This window comes from Sebastes umbrosus, chromosome 2 (genome assembly GCF_015220745.1).
Source record: "Sebastes umbrosus isolate fSebUmb1 chromosome 2, fSebUmb1.pri, whole genome shotgun sequence".
NCBI lineage: Eukaryota > Metazoa > Chordata > Actinopteri > Perciformes > Sebastidae > Sebastes > Sebastes umbrosus.
The window spans coordinates 15,394,551-15,414,973 of record NC_051270.1 but is presented as its reverse complement, the minus strand read 5'-3'; the positions used below and the strand labels follow the sequence as shown (position 1 = coordinate 15,414,973).

At 41.7% G+C, this 20,423-nt stretch overlaps 1 protein-coding gene across 3 annotated transcripts in view; it reads left to right on the top strand.

Moving 5' to 3' along the window:
- Positions 1-20,423, top strand: part of LOC119476573 (MAM domain-containing glycosylphosphatidylinositol anchor protein 1) — a 208,556-nt gene that overhangs the window by 68,096 nt on the left and 120,037 nt on the right. For all 3 annotated transcript variants that reach the window (XM_037749976.1, XM_037749968.1, XM_037749961.1), the window contains exon 4: positions 13,235-13,409. In XM_037749976.1, the coding sequence (XP_037605904.1) occupies positions 13,235-13,409 (175 nt within the window). The remainder of the gene's footprint in view (positions 1-13,234; positions 13,410-20,423) is intronic.

Genomic DNA, 20,423 nt, shown 5'->3' with positions numbered 1-20,423 from the left:
ATAAAAAAAACTTTTCTATAACAAGAGATAAATGAATACGAATTTGTCAAAATTACAATCCAAACATACGTCAAAATGCATTGAAGTCTATGGGATCTCCTGTTTTCTTTCCCTCAAAAGGGGGCGCGGCCTTGACTTTTTGCGAATTACCAGTATGTGCCGGTCTGATGTATTAGACCTTTGACTCTCTTTGATGATACAACTCCTTTCAAAACCATGAAATGTGCGTGTTTGAGAGTAGGAATGTGAATAAGAACAGAAGACGCAGAACAATTGAAAGTCGTAGAAAGAGAAAAAGTGAGATAACAAAATAAAAGGAGATTGGTAAATACCAGTGATGAGCACCACGCTGTGAAACAGACGGGGTCGAGACACGAGGATGAGTTGGCAAATGCAGATGAAAAATATAAACAACCCAAGAAGTGCTTTCCAGGACTTAAAGATTCCAGTAGCAGAGGAGGTAGAACATCTTGTACAGTACACACAGATATATCTATGAGTACACATCTTTGGGCAATTCTGCATCTTGTGCTGCACACAAAAGCATTTTTTGGTGTACATGCAGTGTTTTGGAAGGTTGTTGTTATTAAGCTATACATACAGGCACTTTAATGTAAGTACAGTAGACAAAGCAAAATGTGAATCATAAATCATAGACAGAGATAAAACTGTTGATGTAGGTAAAATTGCTGCTGTGCCTCTGATGTCATGAAGACGTGCCTGGATAAATTCAGTAGGTTAATTAACCTTTTCACTGCAATCACTTATCCAACACTTGATGAAGGCAACTTTAAAATGTAGCTTTTGTGCCATGTCTGCATATCACTTTCACACTTTAGTTCAAAGAGAAAGTCGAAACACAACAGGACCAAACTACTTCAGATGAGTCTTAGAGAGCGATTCTTTGCATCTGTGTCCTTGACTACTTGAGACGGTGAGAGAGAGGAGAGAACAAAGACAAAATCAAATTCGATCTCGAAGCAATAACAAAAACACTTAATATTGCGGGTGATGAGTCTGGGGGTACCGGTCTGGGCTGGACTCCTCTATACCTTGTCTGTATGGTGTCTCTGGAGTGTCTGCTGCCGTGGCAACGCACTGTACTTTTCAGACAAGACCCTCTCCGAGGCTAAAAATAATAAAGATGGTGTCTAAATGTCTGTGCTCACAAAAGTTAAATGAAATGGTGGAAAAAAGTAGACTCTCGATATTGAATAGTGGCTAGACAGAGACAGACAGACAGACAGATGAGTGATTACAGTTTGGATTGGTATGTAACATGACTATCTATGCTTGTAATGCTCCATGTATCTCAACACGGCAGCTTAAAAGACTGACAGCGTGCAATAAGAACGCCTTTCTTGCTTTTGGCATGTCATTTGTTCGCCATGTAGTCTGCATTGAATGCAATGTAAACACATCCGTGTAAATAGAGAGGTGGATGGGTTCAACAAACACACGACTTTCAACCAGGAGGCCGGTGTTTGAGACCGGTGTTTTGTTTTGTAAGTTACGTTTGTGACGTTTGTCACGTTTTTTAGTGACGATTGTGACATGTTTTACGCACTTATGTTACGCTGTTTCTGTACACGTTTTACGAGAGATCGACAGGGTTATTGATGGTATTGAATAAAGTGCGAGGATTATGCTGATCAGCAGAGATTAACTGTGAAAAGTATTGGCCTCGAGCCTCCTTCACTTTGTTATTATGACGTTGTAATAAGTCTTTTAATGATTGATGATTTTAATGATTTAATTTACTTGATTTCCACTTTCTTTCTTCTCTCCTGCATAATCTTTTAAGAGTCAGAGTTTCGTCATTTATACAGGGGTCGCTCTTATTGTCGACTTTAGCTGGCTTTCTGAAAAGCATTCGTGAGGTCATTTGTACCTGAATAATGTGTCAGATAGACTGTATCTGTCAGGCTTTTCTTTCCTCCCTCCTTGCATTTCTCATTTCTCAGAATCATCATGCCACTCAGCAATGACATCATCTGCTCTACACACACAAACGCACACACACACACACACACACACACACACACAAAAGTGAGAGCTCATATTCCTCCATCTCCTGCCGTGCTTGTGCTAATTAGCCATCGCTCATTACAACAAACACATCCAACATGGGCGGAGCGTGTAAGGTGGCGGCTGACACTGCTGCTGACGGCTGTCGACACACAGAGAGCTGCTTACGGCGGCTGATTCTGTCCGCCCCGGTTTGTTCCACTCTGACTCAAGCAATCTGATGGTCAATGAAATGCTCCAAAAAAAAAAAAAGTGAATTATATAAGTTTTGTTTTGCACAATGCGAGAAGGCAAATAGATTAACTGAATATGCTTAAAAATCAAGCAATGGAAAACATCTGGTGGGCTTCCGTGTCATATTATCTATTATCCGCGCTTACAAACAAACATATTGCACCATCATCAGCAACAATGACTTCATGAACACACACGTTGAATATACGGTTTATATATTTTTTTCAAAGATCATGACATTACCGTAAATGCTGATGATTCTTCTTTTTCCTGTCATTTCATCGCAGGCTTGGTCTCACATTACACTGGCAGAAGGAGCGATAAAGGCATTCGTATTGTGTGTCAAGGTTAGAGTGAGGGTCGGTGTATTCAATATCAATGAGTCAGTTTTATTGAACTTTGTGCCTTGTGATCTCTGCACCGAGGGGTGGAAGGTGTTTCACTCCGATATGTGTATAAAACGGACTGAGGACGAACTGTTGCTCAGTTTTATTCAGATACGGACGGCTACATTGAATGACTTGTGTAAGAGCTTATTGATGTGAAGTCCATTATGTTCATATTGACAATAATCCAGTTACGCCACTTGCTTACAGTAGTCCTGTCAGTTACATATAGGCTATTGATTACACATTTAAACAGGTAATCGCTGAAGAAAATGCCATTTAACTTACATTAAGAATAAACATTCATCTCATTTTTCCTCTCAATCGGCTTTGTTAAATGTCTGCTCTGCACTCCCCGTATTTCCTTTAGTACTTTTTTGTGTTTCCTGGTTTCTTTCTCTATTCTCTATATACTATTTCTCTTTCTCTATTATTGATCAAACTTTTATTTTCTCCCAAATATGTCATTGACCCTTGTTAACCCTTTCTTGTGTCCCTCAACTCCCTTCCCTGCTTTGCCCTCTCCTCTTTTCCCTCTCCTCTAATCTCATTTCTTTTTTTCTCAATTTTATCAGTTCCTTCTCTCCTCTCCTCTCCTCTTCTCTTTTACCACTTTTCACTGCTAATTGCTTCTCTCCTACCCCTTTTCAACCTCATACAACGATTCATATGATATCTCACAAATATTATTCCCCCTTTTTCGTGTATTTTCCTATGAATGTCCAGCAGCACGTGATGCACGTGTCAATTTCTGCTCCAGTCTTTTCAAAATAAACTTCCTTCTTCACAAGAAACTACTTAGTTAGGTTTAGGCAACAAGACTACTTTCAGAATAAGGTTGTGGTTTGGGATACAATAACTACAGAAGTGGCGTAACTTAAGTACAGAAGTTATGTTACAAATAAACCAACATTGACCTCTGGTTTCACACGGGATACGAACACGAGTCTCCGGTGGTTTTTGACCCACCCATCCACCCCGACCGCCTCCTTACATGGCGTTTGTCGCTCTTTATAATTCCTGGTTCATCATTATGTGGATTACATACAAATTGATTTCCTTGGATATACAGTATAAATTACAGTGCACTTTTTGTAGGTACGAAGTGTATGAGAGCAGCCTGTCCTTTTATTCTCACACATTTTTTTTCATTAATTTCCAGATGAAAGAAAAAAAAAGAAAGAAAACTATCTGCCTACTATCTTTCTTGTACTCACCTGAACCCACACATCTCTTATTCTTCTTAGCTCTCTTCCCCTGAGCTTCTTCTCGACACATGATGTCATGAATCAGCAAAGCAACGTCCGTTCAGGCGGCGATGCTTGAAATTATATTTATTACTCACTCTAGTCTCTTACTCTTTTAACCATCCATTTATTCCTCCTCTCCTCCTCCTCCTCCTCAGTTGCTATCCCTCCATATCTCCTCCTAGTGACAGATAATTAGAATGGATATTTCCATGTGCAAGTTTATTTAGTCTTATACTGTATGTCATCCACACCTTGTCATTTCAAGTTCAAGTCATTCCATTTAGACAATTTTTGTAAAGCAAAGTGGGAGCGATTACTTCTCAGTGTCTGTTCATCGGTTCAAGCTGCCATTATCAACCTGCCCTACTCCTCTTTTTGTCGCTGTCATTTTGTCATTTCTGCCTGTTTTCTCTCTTCCTCTCCCACACTTTCCCTCAGACGTTGAATCCCGTGTGCTTACGCGTGGGATTCTGTATGTCTGAGCTCCTCTGTGTGTGTGTGGGTCTGCGTCCGTGCCAAGTAGTATTCCCCGATAACAGGATTACTATCTTAAGCCTATTCACGGTAAGTGAGCCAGTTGGATGGATAAAGCACTGTATCGTCGACTCCGCTGGCACTACATCAAGAAAAGAGTTAGAAAAATTGTAGAAGGCAGGCCTAGCAAGCTCTCGGTGAGTTACTGAGAGGGAACATAACGGATTCAAACTCTTTAACACCGCAGGAAGCAGCAGTGGTTTAGAGGGGGGGGGGAAGCCTTACAAGCTAAGCATTGCTTACAGTGATGTCAAACAAGGAAGGATTTAACTTTTCACAGCCGTGTTTTACTCAGTGGTTAATGGTGAATGACATTGAATATGAACATTGCTGATTTTAGGTCCACAAAACAGGGGGATATGGTAACAGTTTAAGGTAAGGGTGGAATTATCATGAACTCATTCATGACCTCTTGCAAGAAAAAGCATGAATTCATTCATCACGGTAAAAAAAAATGTTACTGTAAAAACCTGGCAGCTGTGATTGACAGAATTTCACGGTAATAAAGACGGTAGAACATTTTCTACTATTACGGCAAAAGGATATTAGTTCTGCTGATTTTACAGTTGGAGTTTGATTCCATATTTTCCCCATAAATACAAGTTTTTACCAGAGAAAGAAACACTGTTTGCCATATAATTAACATAAAAATACCATAGTACTTCATGAACTATTAGGAATGTACAATAATTAACAAGGCATTAATTAAGGCAGCAGCTTCATAATTTATGAGAGTTTTAGGGCGCTTTCACAAGCCAACATTTAGTCAGTTTTAATCTAACCGGTCTGAGACCACCTCTCGCAAACGGCCTCAGACCGGTTCGATTAAAATGGACTAAATGTTTCCAAAGCGAAAAAACTTTGACAGCAATATATCAAAGTCTGTGATTCTCGAGACGAAAAAGATGTGAAAGTGGAAGCGCCCGTAAGGATGTTTAATGGGACATTTTTGACATGCACACTCTCGACCTACAATGAGCAAACAAACAGTGGGCTTTATGGAGTCAATATTATTCATTATCAGCCTGGATCAGTCCTGATCTGTGGAATCAACTCAAGACATGACAGGCTTAGTTAACCGTGGTTATACAACTCTTGGAATTCAACATGTGCACTGCTGCGACTGATCAGTTTTTTAGCCTGTCCCTTTAACTGCGATTGAATACAAAGTTAATTGATATGCTTAATTTCCAATGTCTGATGATAAACAGATAATAATTAGCAGATAACATATTTGAAATTTCTTAAAAAAACTCCCTGAATCATTACATTAGCTAACAGGTTACATTTGTGTAGACAATAAGTCGCACAATGGTGAGATTTGTGCCTGATCAGAAGTGTCGTCTATTAGTTTTGGTTTTCCACCTCCGATGAAGAGCAGCGCACAGCCACTTCTCAACCTAAGGGCCCTATTTTAACCATTATATGTTATTTTAGCACATAATTATTAAATCATGTTTATAATAAAGTCAATTTCGATACATTTTGAGGTAAATATTGGGGTCATTTGGCAGTAATTCCAAAAAGATTTCAAATAGGTTACTTGCTAATTATCTCCTAATTACCATGAAAGTGTTACCATAAACAATAGTAAATAGTTGTTGCATCATTTAACATTATCGTTCTTGCATTAGGACATACATGAATGAATTCATGTACCCTTACCATAAAGTGTTACCAATGTGGATATCATTTGCTAGTCAGGTGGATTATTGCCTCTTAATTGCTCAGGCAGAAATGTAAATGTGGGAGTGTGAAGCGATCGACAGGTGACCCGTCCAGTTCGGTAGCTGCATCATAACAATTCTGGATCAGATTAGGGCACTTAGTCTGCATTATTTTTTATTACTTGTGACAGCTGTGCTGAATATTGATAAAACACAAAGAGCAAGGTGTAAACAACAATCTCAACCTCCCTTTTCTAAGCTAGATGCTAACTCAGTATTAAGGCCTCTCATGTTGTGTCGTGTTGACAGTTTCCAGTTAAGACAGCGGGGTTAAAGGGTCCGACGGCCATCGGACCGTGTCTGCTGGAGCCTGTTGAGATGTGTCACTCTGAGGAGAGAAGTGAGAGGCTCAGAAGAGGGAGGGAAAGAGTGTCTGTGTGTGTGTGAAGGAGAAGCGAGATATATGAGAGATGTTAAAGAACAACTTTAGACTTGTAGAAACAGAATGGATGGAGGGAAACGGTGAGAGAGAGTCAGTCAGAAAGAGAGAGATGAGAAGAAAGAGAAGAGACTGAGACCACACACACACATAGAGAAGAGGTGTGTAGACAGACAGCTGCAGGCCACTGACCTGTCAGTATGGTTGACACACATTAGCCTTCTTCTCCCTCAACACCTAGAGAAGCGCACACCTTTCATCCCTTCTCTTCTCTTCTCTACTCTACCGTCACTGCTTCTGATCCATATCCATCATGCATAATTAGCTGTCCTTCCCTGCAAGTCAACACAGATTTACTGATTTGAAGCTGCCTGTTTATTAAGTACACACAGCTAAATCCAAAGCAATCCAATACGAGAGCTCTGCAATAAATCCCCCCTTTACAAAGCTCATAATGCGACTTTTTGTTGACAGTGTGTCAGAGAGGTGTTGATTCAACTCTATCATTTTGGTGGCCGAGCATTGAAAGGAGTATCTAATAATTTGTGCGCCGTCTCAACGAAAAGTGAACATTATAAGCTTTATAAAGTTAAGTTTTATTGCAGGGCTGTTGTATTGGGTTGCAGTGGATTCAGCAAGGTGTGTGTGCCTAATAAACTGGTACCTGGGTGTGTTGTTAAAATATCCATGTGTGTTATGGAGTACAGCCAGATTTACTGTGGCTGGAGATGCTGTGAGCTACTGCTAAGAAAATGTTGACTTGCTTGTCAGGTCGCAATATGGTTGACAATGCCAATAAAGTCTTGTTTATCTGATCCAGTCCACAACACAACAACTCATCAAAAACATGAGGACTGCTGCTGAATGCGCTTTAGGGCTTAAAGGGAAAAAGCTGCGTTTCGCCGAAAATATTGACTTCGCTTTTTGGGTTTGAACATTGAACCTTCAAAGACACAGCAACCGAGTAACACCTGGCAAAATCTAAAAATGTATTTCAAAACAAATGCAGTACCAAACTCTTGACTCTGTTTGTATCAAACAGCACAAACACTCAAACACATTCACTTGGCTCAGTCCATATCAGTGTAACCAAGGGAGTGTGAAAGATTCAAGGACAAGTTATTGCCGTTAATGGATTTATCAATGCAGAAACTGCAAGTCATTGGTTTCGAAACAAACATTGCGGGAATTATAGCGAATGATGATCACTAGGGGATTAGGGGCTGCACAATTACGGCCAAAATGATGATCACAATTATTTTGATCAATATTGAGATCATGATTATTTATCACGATTGTTCATTGAGCTTAGCGACAACATATTTTTATTGCACTGTCACATTAAAATCAACATATACTTAAAGTACCAAAAGTAAAAGTATTCATTATGCAGAATAATATATATATATAATATATTATATTATTGTATTCTACTTATTGATGCATTAAAGTGTTCATTGCTTTAATGTTGCAGTTGGTAAATGTGAAGCTCATTTTAATGACTTTATATACTGCTGGGTAGTTTAATCTATAATAATACATCATCATGTATTTGTTCATTATATTTTGTATTAATAACCTGAATCTGCAAAATAACTAAAGTTATTACATTTAGTTGTTTAAGAGAGGGAAAAAGACGTTATCGGATTGGTATCGGACATTAAAAAGTGGTATCGAGCCATCTCTAATGATCACACAACATGTGACCACTAATGGAACATTTACTAGCCTACTTGGCTCTGGTCAGTGTTTTAGTGCACTCTTCAATAACCGCAGTTTGATCGGGGCCTCGTGAAGCACCGTCCACCCACCCTCCCATAAAACCACAAACACAAAGTGGTCCCCAACTTCCTCCTTGCAATACTCTGACAAGACTGTGTCTGTTCTCCTGTTGAAACATCTGTGTCTTCGAAAGCATACTGCTCCCCCAGCTGAATACAGAAACGCCGAACAAAAACCTGCTGCATTTCATGTTGAGCCGGATCCCAGGGGATCCCGAACCTTCCCTTCACATTACACTTCTAACCAAATGTAAGAGCTAATATTACAAAAGGCTCTGACTCAACAAATACATCTTCATTTCCCAGCATGTGTGTGTGAATCTTCGTGGGGGAGAAAGTCTGGGGGAATGTGTGTAAATGGGTGTGCATTTAGATCTGATGGCTAGGCAGTGTAAAGAAATAAAGGAAGGGAAAAGAAGAGCGCCCAGACAGGGATAAGATGAGGGAGAGAAAAGGACCGGGAGAGATATCCAGACCAATCCGTCGGGACCCGAGAGGAAAAAATAGAGCAGCGTCACACGTCTATTGAAGGAAGGGAGAAGAAAGAAGGTGTGGAGGAGGGAGAGCGAACGAGGTCAGAGAAAGAGAGCGCAGGTGATGGTTTTAAGCTGCCGGTGTCACAGGCAGATATAGGCTCCTCTGCCGCCTGCCTGTCATCTGCATCGCACACAATGTCCCCTTTATTCACAATATCACCTCTCTCTATTTCGCTTCATCTGCCTCCCCGATGTAGCGACTCAGAGTGTGATGCACTATTTCTCTCCCCGTCACACAGCTGCCAGCGATACTGTATATATCATTCCCTCTCATTCTCGCTCTAGCTCGCTGAAACTCTTCACTTACACATGCAATCTTTTTATTTCTCACCTTCTCCTTGCCTACTATATTCCTCACCGACTCGCGCTGTTTTCCTTTCCTCACACTTCTCTCTCTGTTTTCTTACATACTTTACTCATGCCTTTTACGCCAGGATCCCCTTATATAACAATACTCCCAGCACTATTATTGTAAGCTCATGTGCTACTTCCTCTTCCATTGACTTTCTGTAATCTTTTGAGTGCAATACATCATCCCGATTTCATTCTCAACCATTTTTTTAAAGGTATAAAATGCAACAGTTGTCGGTTGCTGTTTGTTAACACACAGCATTCAAAGTTGGCCACAGATCAACTAGCGAGAGGGAGAAAAAGAGAAGCGGTGGTAGAGCGAGCTATAGAGTAAAAGGAGAGAGAGAGAGCGGCGAAAGCAGCAGATCGGAGACATAAAATGTTATTTTCTGATCGGTTCCCAGCGGTTACATTCTAAAACACACAACTAACTCTGCACAACCCTGCAGGAAGGTGCCGAGTTGCCGGATTTTTAATGAATGCATCCGAAAGGCAGGCTGTCCTCTCTGCCTGGTGTGTGTGCCTCGATCAAACTGACACACCGATAGCACCGATAACAGCCACTGCACACAGAAGAGGAGAGACAGAGGAACAGGGGAACTCACAGCGACGTAACATACCCGTTCCCATCCGTCAAATATGGCCACAAAGCATCTAAAGGGGGACTTGTGTCCATCAATGTGTAGCCTAATGCTTGTGCCTTGGTATCAGAAGCCGAGGGGCGTAACAAAGCGGCGGTATTTGACCACCTGACAGGCAGCACACCGTGCGCACTGTTATAGGCTGGAGGTTAAACCCCTACGTGGGTCCTAAAGGCTGTTTGTTTGTTTGTCGTTTTACTCTACTGTTCCAAAACCCTTATCACATAATCTGGCCATTAAGATTATTCTTGAAAGTAATCTTAATGTTCCTGAACTGTAATCCTGTGAATAACTCTAAAACACAACCTTTCCAAAGCGAGAGCAAACAAAATGTCCGTAATTTGTAAGATTTCGGCTCATCTTTTAATCCTTGAATAGAGAGGATAAAAGCAGGAAAACACAAATGCACACTTCATGCTCACTTTCACTCTCTCTCCTTTTCTGTCTCTCACAAAGCTCCACACACCCACATACACAAGCACACACATGCATGCAAACTGGAGTCACTAAACCATGGAGAGACAGGGTTCGGTTCATTGCTCACCTTGGCTGCGTTGATCAATGCCTCCTCCAAATCCTTCCCACAAACAGAGCTGAATAAACAGACAGGGAGCGTTTACACAGGCCCTGATAATCTGCTAATCCATATAACCTGCTTTCTAACCAACACACACACTCACACACGCTCACACTTACGCAGGAGTGAATGTGTACGCCGATATTGTGTACATATTCAGGAACACAAGCAGACAACTGTGCATGAAAGCAGGAAACACACACTTCCACGCACAAACATTTGCATGCGCGCATACACACACAAACACGCCGTATCAGTGACTTTTACCCATTATCCTCTCTGACCTCCTCAACAGGACATGGTTGATAGTCTCATCGAGGTTGATAACAGACAGAAGGGTTAATAGGGATTAATGGACTGTACACACACAGTTGCACACACACACACAGCATCCCAGTGCTGATGAGTTTTCAGGCTTTCATGTATCTCTGAAGGGTGTGTGTGTGTGTGTGTGTGTGTGTGTGTGTGTGTGTTTGTGCTCTTGATTAATCGAGTGAAAGTATCATGTAGCTGTCGGCCGTGCAGCGTTCCCACGGCTTGATGGGATAATTGAGGCGTGAAAAAGCCATATAGAGTTTGTCAAAACTCTTAATGGTCTGAGTTTAGCATCATGGACACCATGAGTACGACGCTTAGTGTCATTAACTTCCACTCTATGGAGCAGACACAGATTTTATCGTCGAGAAAAAAGGCATAACCGCATTTATAATTTTTAGCGGTTATTCAGACTTATTCTAGTTATTCAGATTTAATGACCCGCCCAGTGAAATGAAGCAATCCTGTCTCCTACAAAGTTACGCTCCCATACAACTAAACTGCATTCTCAATTATGTTTTGAGGGAAGCAAATTTTCTCCCATATTACGGTTTTAAACAGTTTTAAACCAAAGACTGTATAAAATATGTGACTCTGTGATGTCACCCATAGGTTTCTGAAGAGCCGTTGTGAAGCTCAAAGTGGGCGGCTCTGGCCGTCACCATTTTGGCAGTGACGACAGTCAAAAATGGGCATAGAGGTGGATCCTCGGTGGAGCTGAGGCGGGCCTGGGTGACGCAGCAGGGAAAACAGCTAGCAGCTAGCGATCTTGTATGGTACCCACCTGTCACTGAAAGCAGCCACACCCTCATTATGCCTAACTTTAAGCCTTAATATTATTTAAACGAGCGAGTTATATACAAATTCACCCCCTGTACAGTTGTAATGAATGGGGAAATTAGCTATAGACACCCAAACTATTTTTTCTACCAGGCTGTAAACATATTTATTTCTGCTGTAAGTTTTAGCATTTTCACATGAGGGTCTATGGGGATTGACTCCCTTTTGGAGCCAGCCTCAAGTGGGCATTCGAAGAACTGCAGTTTTTGGCACTTCCACGTTGGCTTCATTTCTCAGCCCCGGAAGTTGCCGCTTGTTTTAAACACGTGGTCAACGTTGTAAATTGAAACAAAACAAAACAAAAAATTCAACAAAACTACTTCATTAGGTTTAGGCAAAAAAAACTACTTGGTTAGGTTTAAAAAAAATGACTACATTTGTTACGTTATTAAACTACGAACGTAAATTCAATTAAGTGAACGTTGACTTTTTCTTTTCACACGGGACATGAACAATGGTCTCCTTTGGTGAAAGCCCTGTGTTTGTTTGACCCATCCACCCTGACCTCCTCCCTACGCGGACTATCATTGCAAACGTATTTGTGATACATCAAAAACAAACGTAATCCGCATTTCCCTCGAAACGTAATTCACAATACAGTTTGTTGTATGGGAACGTAATTTTAAGGAGACAGGGCTGAATGAAGACTTTTCCAGTCCTTATATTTTTTGTGTCTGAATCTGCTTTATGTAGATGTACCTTTCAACTGCCCTTCAGAACTACACTACGAGCAGCAGAACGATGTCATTTGTCTGTCATAGCTTTGTATGATGTGACAACACTATGGTTAAGGCTTGTTTAGGTTTAGGTTAAAAAATGATGTGGTCAGGGAAAGATCATTGTTTGGTTTGAAATAACTATTTGGTTAATGTTAGGGAAACATTGTGGTTTGGGCTAAAATTACAACTTTGTTAAGATTAGAGGAGCTTCATTGAACAATCGTGGTTAAAGGAAACTAACATTTAAACTGGAAACGAACAGATGACTACCCTGTCAAAGTCCGCCTATCCAACCACCGTAACCCATTCGTATGCAGACTTTGTAGCTCTATATCACAGTCACACAAAATTCCCAATGGACGTTAGTCATAACTCCTACAGCCACGAACATGTTGTTTTTGGCTATTTGCTAAAATGACTGATGCTGTCATATATCTTGGGAAGACAGACGGCTTTAACTTCTCACCTACTTTCTACCTACGCTCTACTTTGTGTCTGGTGCAAAAGAGAAACAGGCTTAAAACTTTCCACCAGAGGGGGCAGTGGCACACTGCTTTTCATCTTCAATCAAGGTTATAAATCTTCTATTGAAGAATTACATGTCACTCATTTTTCTTTGCAGGAAAGGAGCACAGAATGTTACTTTTAAATTTTACTTTTATCGGTGTAATTATGAGTTGTGTGCATAAACAAGAATATTTGTGTGGGTAGAGAGATGTTTGAGTGGGTGCTTTTTGTTTATACTGTATCTTTTAAGTTTTTTGGAAATCAAATGTCAAAGCCTACCTTCCCTCATCTTTCTTTCTCTCTCTCGCTGTCTTAACTTTCTTCCACTACACTGTGACTGATTCTGTCCTTGCTACACCTTGCTTTCACCGACAGCATCTTCGTCAATTCAACATTTTTCTCCCCTCTCCCCCTCCGCTCTCTCTTCAGGTACGGTGGACGAAGACGGCAGGCAGTGCATCAGACAAGTTCCAGGAAACATCCATCTACAACGAGACGCTGCGCATCGAGGGCATCCAGAGGGTGCAGGGGGGTCGCTACTACTGCAAGGCTGACAACGGGGTGGGGGTGGCTGCCATCAAGTCCATCCGCGTAGATGTGCAGTGTAAGTGGGCAGGGAGAAAGAGGAAAAAAGAAAAAAAAAACCTCCTTCCACTTCTGGACCACAGCTGACTATCACTGCAGCCATTCCCACTTTTAGAGAAGGTTAAGATGGGGAGAGATGGAAAGATTCGGGGAGGAAAGATGAAAGACAGATTGGATGGATGATGAGATTTCAGGTGGGAATGGCTTCCAGGAGTATCTGATGGCTTATGGTGGACAGGATGAAAAGCATGGTAGGAGGATTAGGAGGGAGGGGGGGTCTAAATAAGATGGTGTAACACATTAAAAGTGAAAATCTCAGGGCACCTGGGTTAGCTCAGTTGGTAGAGCGGGCGTCCATGTATTAAGGCTTGGTCCTGACCGCGGCGGCCCGGGTTCGAATTCGACCTGTGGCCCTTTCCGCATCCACTCTCTCTCTCCCCCCTTTCACGACTCTATCCACTGTCCTGTCATAAAAATGGAAAATGCCCCCAAAAAAATAACTTAAAAAGTGAAAATCTCAATTTGCCTGGAGAGTACCATTGGTTTATTGTATGGGTAATGGGTAATTAGAGAAACAAATCCTGTTTTGTCAGATACTCCTGGAAAAAAAGTGAAGTCTGTGGGACATATCGAGAGTTTTATAACAGTTGGTCCAGGTGGTACGAGCTCCCTAACACGCTGTTTCTCAACTAAGCCACGTCGCCACTACCTTAAAAAAAAATCACAAAGTCAGGTTATTCGTTTTTCAGACTGATCCTCAACATTTCTTGCCGTTTCGCTCTGTCACATCCTCAGATTTGACAGTGCCTGCCACAATTAGCATACAAATTACTAATCGGCTGATAATTAAGAGGTTACCTTTCCTTTTCACACCTTGTTACACATCCATTGAAGTGTCCCTGCAGTCTCTATAAAGGGTCTTTTGTTGTTATTGTTTGTCATCCAGACAGACGGTTGAGAAGCAGTGTTGTGTTGTAGGGGTCCCGTGCTGCTGCTTGTTTCACTGCCCCACTGTCCCTGTGAGTCAGGGGCCAGGTCATGGCGACAGGTTGACGCCCACATGCAACTATATATATACCCAACACATCAATACTATTATACAGTTGTATTTAATTCCCAGCGCCCTAAAATCCTAACCCATCCGTTACATCATTTTATTGCATAGACGGTTCCCTCCTTCATTGATTCAATCATTTTAATGGTAGGTTTATAGACTAGTAGAAAAAGGCTGATTTTCCAAGGGCCCTATAACACTAAACATCCATTACTTACCTCTTTTTCTGCTACACCATGGTCTGCCACACCTAATTTAGCGTCAAATCTCCAAACTATGCATACACACACACACATGCTCGCTCCATGCTTGTCCCTCCAGGATTTGTCCCTTACACCACCACCCTGCCTCAGCCTCTTAATGGGGCTCCCTCCCTCTTTCTTCCTCCCTTTCTGCTGATAGAGTTAGTTCTCCCCAGGCGCTAGCTTGGCGCCTGCTGGGGAGCTGGTAATTGCAGGGTGTGGGGGGGGGAAGGGGTGGTTGGGTAGTAAACAGGTTGTACTGTGAGTGTAGTTGTGACAAGAGCTCTGTGAAGCTAACCAGCTCTGACGGCCAATGCTTGTTCAATTCCCCATCCCCCATGCCGCGTTAGACCCAGCGGCGATTGGCCACGCTTCCTACACAGGGCGACTTCAGAGCTACAACGATGTAACAATTAGCCCAAGCTATAGCGCAGAAAAAAAGAGAGAGAGAGATAAATGAAAGTGGAGGGAAAGATGGATTGGAGAGTGAGGAAAGAGGGGTCATAAGCAGAGAGGGAACCAGCATTAACCACCACGGCTGAGTGTCCCTGAAGATGCAGTTTGAACAGAAGGCCAGTTGGAAAGACCACCAGATTCTCTCAAGAAGTACAGAAACAAGTAAACGTACTTTACGTCTATTAGTGTACACATGGGTGACCAATTAAAAGATAAAACCACGTGGTTTCTTAGTGAGGTTTCGAGTCGCGATCCACCAGAACAGCTTCTATACTCCTGACATAGATTCTTTGAGTCTCTTAAATTTGGAAGTTGCTCAAAAAATCTCCAATAAGTGATCATTTGGGTTGAGATCTGACAACCATCCAATGACCCCTCTTGCCCTGTACGATAGCCGCCGCCAGACTGGATTGCTTGATTGACAGCTCTGAATACTTTGTCATTGTGATTGCTGCCTGTTTGACCAATATCTGCTTCATCCAGACTCCACCATGTTGCCAAAATTTGGCTTTTCTGGCTCCAAACGGCTGACAAGATGGCAGCAGGCAGCTAGTGGTAAACACAAACTCCTGGCTCCAAAAAGCCCTGTCAAAAGCCAATGGGAGACATCACAGACGATATGTCCATGTTTTCCTACGCAGATAGCACGAGAAAAATTAGTGTAGTTCAAGCTGAAAGGAGAATGTTACTTTAAACTAGGGCTGTCAATCGATTAGAATATTTAATCGAAATTAATTGCGTGATTGTCCATGATAAATCATGATCAGATGATCGCACATTTTTTTATCTGTTCAAAATGTACCTTAAAGGGAAGATTTATCAAGTATTTAATACTCTTATCAGCATGGAAGTGGACAAATATGCGTGCTTTATGCAAAAGTATGTGTATATTTATTATTGGAAATCAATTAACAACACAACACAATGACAGATATTATCCAGAAACCCTCACAGCATAACAAATATGCATAAAATCATAACATGGCAAACTCAAGCCCAACAGGGAACAACAGCTGTCAGTGTGCTGACTTAACTGACTTGCCCCAAAACTGCATGTGATTATCATAAAGTGGACATACCTGTAAAGGGGAGACTCGTGGGTATCCATAGAACCCATTTTCATTCAAATATCTTGAGGTCAGAGGTCAAGGGACCCCTTTGAAAATGGCCATGACAGTTTTTCCTCGCCAAAATTTAGCGCAAGTTTGGAGCATTATTTCGCGTCCTTAGCGACAAGCTAGTATGACATGGTGGAAACCAATGGATTCCTTAAGTTCTTGTAATTTCATATGATGCCAGTATCTTCACTCTAGCCTGCTACAACCTCCGAAACATCGAATGCGTTAAAAAAACGAAAGGAAGTAGAAAAGGCTGGTGATTGATTGTGGCTGAGTAGATTGTAGTTTTGAGGTAGTGATAATTTCCACTCATAAAAAATGGGGAAGAGGGGAGAAGAGAAGCGAAAAAATAAGATGAGGAAAAATAAGACAGATGGAGGGAGAGGCAGAAAGAAAAATGAAGATGGCGAGAAGGAGAAATGGAAATTTCGGGAGGGAGCAGAGAGAGATGCACATAATGAGGTAGATGCACTCATATGCTTTTCAATTTGGATGCATCCAACAGACCAGTTATTGGACTAGAGGGCAGAACATGTTGTTACCTGTACAGGGTACAAGCAAGAGATTCAGTTCTCTCTCTCTCTCTCTCTCTCTCGCTCTCTCTGTGTCTCTCTCTCTCTCCCTCTCTCCCTCTCTCTCCCTCTCCCTCTGTTTCTCTCAATCACATAATTTCCATCTTTTTCCATGTCTCAGCTTTCTTAACTGAAATGACCACGCACTGCACTTTCTGTTCACTCTTTAATTTTTCCCTCATTCCTCCTTCTTTCATGTTGTCCTTCATGTTTTCCTTCCTTCCTGCCGTCCTCTCTCCACCACACACACGCACACACACCAGTGCGTGATGAAGCTGTGTGTGTGTGTGTGTGTGTTTGTAGGTGTGTGTGAAGTGAGTCGGCTGGGGTCTCTCTCCTCTCAGCTGTGAGGCTCAACCAAACACAGCGGTGTCTGGCTTTAGGTCATCTTCTGCTGTGCGTGCGGCTTTAACTTCCCTTACATACAATCACATGGATGCAAGCAGGCGTGCAAGACGTCTCAAACACACACACACACACACACACACACACGTACAAACCCAGCTGCCTGCTCTTCAATCACATATAGGTAGCGCGCACACGTTTTTTTTGCATTTACATACATACTCACTTTCAAGTATGCACAATGTAGCCTCAAATATGTCCAAAAGCACACACACTCACACTTCAAAGTGCAGTGTGTGAGAGCAAGAGGAACAGAAAGGAAGAATGAAGAGGGGAGAGAGTGAATGACAGATTGAAACTGAAAAGACAGCAGAGAGAATGAGTGGAGAGTTTCAGGACTAAAGAAAAGGCGCATGATCAATATTCTACTTTGAATAGAAGGCAAATACAGCAAAAGTCACATACATATTTATATAGCCGACACCCTGTTTCCCGGTAACTCATTCCTTCCCTTCCTTTTTTTCCATCTTCTCTATCTGCATCCGAACATTTCATCCTTTTTATTTGTTTTGTTCCACAACTCACACGCAGAAACCTTTCCTCTCTCCTTTTCTCATTCTTTACACTTTCCATGTTTTATTTCTATACCATGAGTCGAGCCTGTGAATCAGTTATTAATTCAGTACATAATTACTTATTAACCATAGGGCTATTTTAATAAATCAGTTAGCACAGAGTAGTTGATGCCAGCCAGCTTGTTTTCCATATGAATCTACTTGCAAGACCTTCAGGCAACGAATTATAAATTCTATGAACTTAACGAGCAAATACAGGTGAAGCTCCCTCTGTCAATCTACCTGAGGAAAGCCCATACAGCAACCTTTCCATTAATCTACAGCCACTTAGATCGGCTTCACTGGTGCTTCTCACACAGCAACACCTCATCAACCCATTAACCTTCCCTCCCCATTAGACCTCCATCACACGGCGGTCCCCTGTATCAACCAGCTGACCAATGACCTGGCACTCTAACCACTGAGGCAGTGGGGCAGTGAGCTTGCGGGGTTTAACTTTAAGTAGCCTCTACTGATGGGATGGACTTGGTTCAGAAACCCAAACAATGATACTTTAGCATGAATCAGATTTTCTTTTAAAAAATGTGTTAATTAGCTCAGCTTAGTTCAAATCTTCTGTGGATACATGACTCTCTTCAGGACACAACCAGGTAAGTGGATGCTGATTATGTTAATGTTGATTGCAATATTGTGACAGCGGGGATGAAGATGATGATATTCATGTTGCCTTTGCAGATTTGTTTCTTTCTGGTTTTAGTCGTTGTTTGCCTTGCTTCTGTGAATCACTTGAGTAAAGCAGTGGTTCCCAAACTTTTTCACGTCAAGGACCCCTAAACTGACCCAAATTAGACCATGGACCCCCACTTGATAGGATTTTGTCCCAGGGTCCCCCACCTGTTAGAAATTTGCTTTTAGATGTTTTTGTTACAGAAAGTGTATGAAATCCATGCAGGGTATGAAATTAGCACCCGCTAACCGCTAAATGTGGGTAAATTATTGGCAGTGGCGGGTAATCTAATGTTAACGGAGCTTCCATTGAGTTAAATCACAGTGTGTTTAAGCTCTGTTCAGTAAAAAATGACTATTGGGCAAAGGTAAATTCCAACTTTATCATGATGTGTTACATTTAATCTCGTAAAATTACGATTTTGGTAAGAAACTTGATAAATACAGTTGTTTGCCGCTTGCGTGCACGCACACACACACACACACACACATACACACCTGCGCTGAAAGAAAAGAGCCGAACTGAACACGCCACACACGTTACATTACTACCAGCACCTGCAACGGTTAAAACAAGGGAAAATATATATCTTTTAAGACGGGACGATAGTCGCATAAACTATTTGGGTTTCTTTATAATTTAATGACTATTCGAAAAAATCGAAAATCACGACTCATCCCTAGTCTAAAATAAACTGGGGAAAAAAAGTTTGGAAACTTGTGTTTGGTCGATTATTTCTGTGTTGTTAAAATGCTAATTGGCATTGTATTTTACATCGTTGGAAAGCCTGTTTATTTACCCTCACAATGATGTCCAACTTGTAAGTATCATGCATTTGTGGGATGAGCAGCACAGCTGATTATGTGGGTAGCATTTTGGCAAATTTATCACGGCCGCTACATTGTAACAACAGAGAAATAATCAACCAAACACAAGTTTCCAAACTTTTTTTTCTCAGTTTATATCAAACATTGAATGACATCAGATCTAAAATGTTATTCCTTCATTTAGGCAGACAAAACAAATACTTGCCTGCCACAGTGGCAGGCAGTGAAAAAAGTTAATTTCAGACCCTGAACCCATGACCAAAATAGTCATACATTCTGTCATTGTGTTACATAGGAATTAATTAAAGAGAAAATAGATGATTCCCTTTTTTGCTGTGGACCCCTTTTAGGAGTCCTTGAGGGGGTACCACTGGAGTAAAGAACATTGCAAAAGACAGCGAAACAGACTTATTACCTCACCCTAAAGCAGGGGGTTTCAAAGTCTGACACTGTGGCTGATTTTCCAGCTTTTGACTTTTTCAAAGTAACTGGCACTAGCCTCTTGTGGCATTGTCAGTAATGACAGTATTTGTCAGTGGAGTATATGAATCTCCAAATGTACACAAGGCCTTTCACAGCTTTGGCAGTTATCACCCTAACTGTCACTGGCTATGGGAGTCAACAGAAGAATGTGTTATCTATTATTCCAGCACTGTGGCTTTAGAAAAAAAAAAAACAGTAATACAAGTGCTCTAGAGTTGGTGTTTTTGACAGCGGCACACAAACACACTCAATTTCACACCTATAAACAGCAGACTAGGTGGCATTTAGTCTGTCCGTGTTGGCCAGAGTACGAGCTCTGTGCTTCAGGGTGACACCAGTCCTGGCTGGAGCGGGAGGGATGGGCACCGCCGCCGCTGCTGGCGCTGAGTGGAAACACATTATGCACACACACATTCAGTACAAGCTGCACACACAGAAAGCAAGTAAGTGTGTGGTAGAGACAGAGAGATAAAGAGAGGTGCGCTAATAGGTAGTTTAAAGGAAGCTTTGACCTTTCAGTGGGATCGAGGCTGAAGCCACAGGGAGAGTCATCGGGGCCGCCACGTTACTGTCTGACTCACACAGAGTGGCAAAAAACTCACACAAACTTTCTTCCCTTAGCTCATCATCTCAC